General features: G+C 47.7%; 1 protein-coding gene across 1 annotated transcript in view; it reads left to right on the forward strand.

Annotated features, from left to right (window-relative positions):
- The window catches only part of Tagap (T cell activation RhoGTPase activating protein), a 9203-nt gene extending 6714 nt beyond the window's left edge, over nucleotides 1–2489 (forward strand). The window contains exon 10 of the mRNA XM_028772741.1: nucleotides 483–2489. Within this exon, the coding sequence (XP_028628574.1) occupies nucleotides 483–1729 (1247 nt within the window). The 3' untranslated portion in view covers nucleotides 1730–2489. The remainder of the gene's footprint in view (nucleotides 1–482) is intronic.
- Nucleotides 2490–2811: the final 322 nt, after the last annotated feature.

Below are 2811 nucleotides of genomic sequence, written 5' to 3' on the forward strand. Positions count from 1 at the left end.
CACACCACACACACACTCACACACACATACCACACACACACACACACCACAAAGCCCACTTTCTGTAACAATCTGGAATTTTCTCCTTCCCATTCTGAGTCATGGATAACTCTTGATTCTACTAAGCCAACTTCAGCTATGGGAAGTAAGGAAATTCCCGCTCTGCAACAGATTGTGAGTCCATCAAAATGCACATGAATCCTGTACAAGAGCTACCTGAAGGACCAATGTTACCAATTCAGATCAGAAGACCTTAAAGAATATTGTCATTGTTGGCTTCCTTTCCTCGAATCTCTTTCCCTTCCTTCTCCATCTTATTTTTCCACTTTCTTACCATTTAAAGACCATTTTAGACAGAAGTCGGATCGAGCCGCAGTACACTTCCACCAAAGCACCATAGGTATAAATAGGGTGGCCTGCGGTAGATAAGGCCGTTAAGAGAACCTGGGCAGAATGTTCAACTCTTCCTTAACTTTCCCCAGACATGTCGACTCTGCAGAATGACTCAGCCTACGACAGCAATGACCCAGATGTGGAATCCACGTGTGGCGTTGCCTCTCCCAGCAGTCAGCTGGAGGGTCCCACTACCACAATGGCTGGCCTGGATACCCGGGGCCACCGGGACACCTGTGCGTCAAGCTCAGAATCCAGTGTTAGCATTGTAGCCAGGCTGAAAAGCTCCATTGGCCAGCAAGACAGGCGGTTCTCTGAACCCAACATGTCACCCTCACGGGAGTGCCTCATGGGCCCAATAACCAAGCAAAAGCTAACAAGGAGTGAGGACAGCTTCACTCTGCCCCAGGAAGCCTCCTGTTCTGAAGGTGATGAGACTGATGATCCCTTTACAGAGGAAGTCTTCCCAGCAGTTGAAGGCAAACCCAAGAGACCAGTGGATTTGAAGATAAAGAATTTGACCCAAGTTTTAGCATCTCCACAGGGACCGGTACCCAAAGCTTTCTCCAGCTTCCCCCCAGGCGAATCTTTGGACAGCTCACCTATGCCTTCTCCATCCTGTCCCAAGAGAAGTTTCTTCACCAGACACCAGAGTTTCACAACAAAGACAGACAAGACCAAACCCCAGAGGGAAATTAGAAAGCACTCCATGTCGTTTTCCTTTGCGTCTCACAAGAAAGTGGTGCCCCGGACCTCCAGCACTGGGTCTGAGAAATCCAAAGACTTTTCTAGACACCAACTCCAGAAGGACTTGAGGAAAGAGGGCCAGCTTGCCGGCAGAATTGTCCAGGAAAATGAATCAGCCATCCAAAGCCAAACAACTCTGGGCTTCAGCTTGTCTGGAACCTGGGCCCTCTCAGTCGATAACACATTCCAGTTAATAGACGTGAGGAAGCCAGGAAGCCCACCGTCTTATGAAGAGGCCATTTATTACCAGACAGCAGGACTCACAGCCTACGGTGGCCAGACAGTTGGGAGTATGAGGGCAAGAATGTTCAAGCAGAGCACAGCGGTGCCTCCTGTGCCTTCTTACCATGGAGATGACCTCAGTGAAGGGACACCTGGTGGACACAGGTTGTCTTCTGTAACTGAGCACTGGACACAGAGTCAGACTGTCCATGTCTCTGTAGAAACTCAGGGGAGATCTGAACTGCACCGATTGAGGACAGTGTCTGAGTCCATGCAGAAGGCTAAGCTGGACCGTCTCGGGCCACAGCACAGCCACTTGGTCTTTGAGGTCGACCAACTCTGCTGTGCTAAAGAATCCTACATTTAGGAAAGGAGACCTTGTACCATGGCTAACTTGTGTGTGAAGGTACGACTGCAAGAGAACTGCCAGTTGAGTCTATTTCCCAAAAAGTCAGAGATAAGCTCATTGAGAATGTCATGTAGAGCTCTCCTCTGTGAGGATGGCTCACACAGGGACGCCAGACTGTGCCTGTGTGTCTGTGTGTGACCGGGTTTGTGCAATATGTAGTAGTTATATAAAATGTATTATATACAAGGTACCAGATGCAAAGGGTGTCTGCATACATCCCTTCGTGAATGCGCTTCTATACTTTCTATGTGTTGGTTTTTTGTCCTCAGGCACTTGTTTCTATTGATTAGAAAAAGAATCTTTACTTTTCTTAATGTCACAGACAATGTCATGCCTGTGTTCACATTGTCCGTGAGTTGCATGAAGATGGAAATGTTTGAGCCTCTGATGCGTCTTCTCCTGAGCGGGCTTGTGATAACTAAACAGTGTCATAGACAGCAACAGACTGACAGACGCTGTACTCGGTGTGTGAGCTGTCAGCCGCCCCGGGAGAAGGTCTTTAGATGATTATCTAATGGAATGTGGGTGGTGTGGTGGAAAGGCATTCTGTCAGTGTTAGCTCAGGCAGAGCACGCTAAGCCTCTGCAGCTCAGTGATGTCTTGTGCAGCTGTGTAGAGATAAGCAATGTTGTATGCATTGGGGAGTCTTGTATAAGTCTTCGGTGCGGTTTATTTATTATTCACAATAAACTGCCCTCCTCCTTCAGACAGTTCATTACCTGCTGATGTTATATTCTTTGCCTCAAACAAAAATCCATCAAGGGCATTGTCCACACGCTGGTCCGTTCAACCAGTGTCTGTTCACTATACACTCACTCTAGGCCAACACACACCTCGGGGAGCTAATGTCCAGGAGATGTAGTCTCTGTTCTCTGGGGATTTGAGCCACTTTTTTTCAGCAAGCAGTTATTCAGGGGACAGAAACAACTACAGGACACTGGACAATCTGGCACATGCGATGCTTCCATTTGAGTGAAGTGGACTTTCCAATGTGTTTACACACCTTGCTTTTGTGATGTTCAATTTCCTTTATTATTAGC

The sequence above is a fragment of the Grammomys surdaster genome, unplaced genomic scaffold, assembly GCF_004785775.1.
Source record: "Grammomys surdaster isolate TR1022 unplaced genomic scaffold, NIH_TR_1.0 218, whole genome shotgun sequence".
NCBI lineage: Eukaryota > Metazoa > Chordata > Mammalia > Rodentia > Muridae > Grammomys > Grammomys surdaster.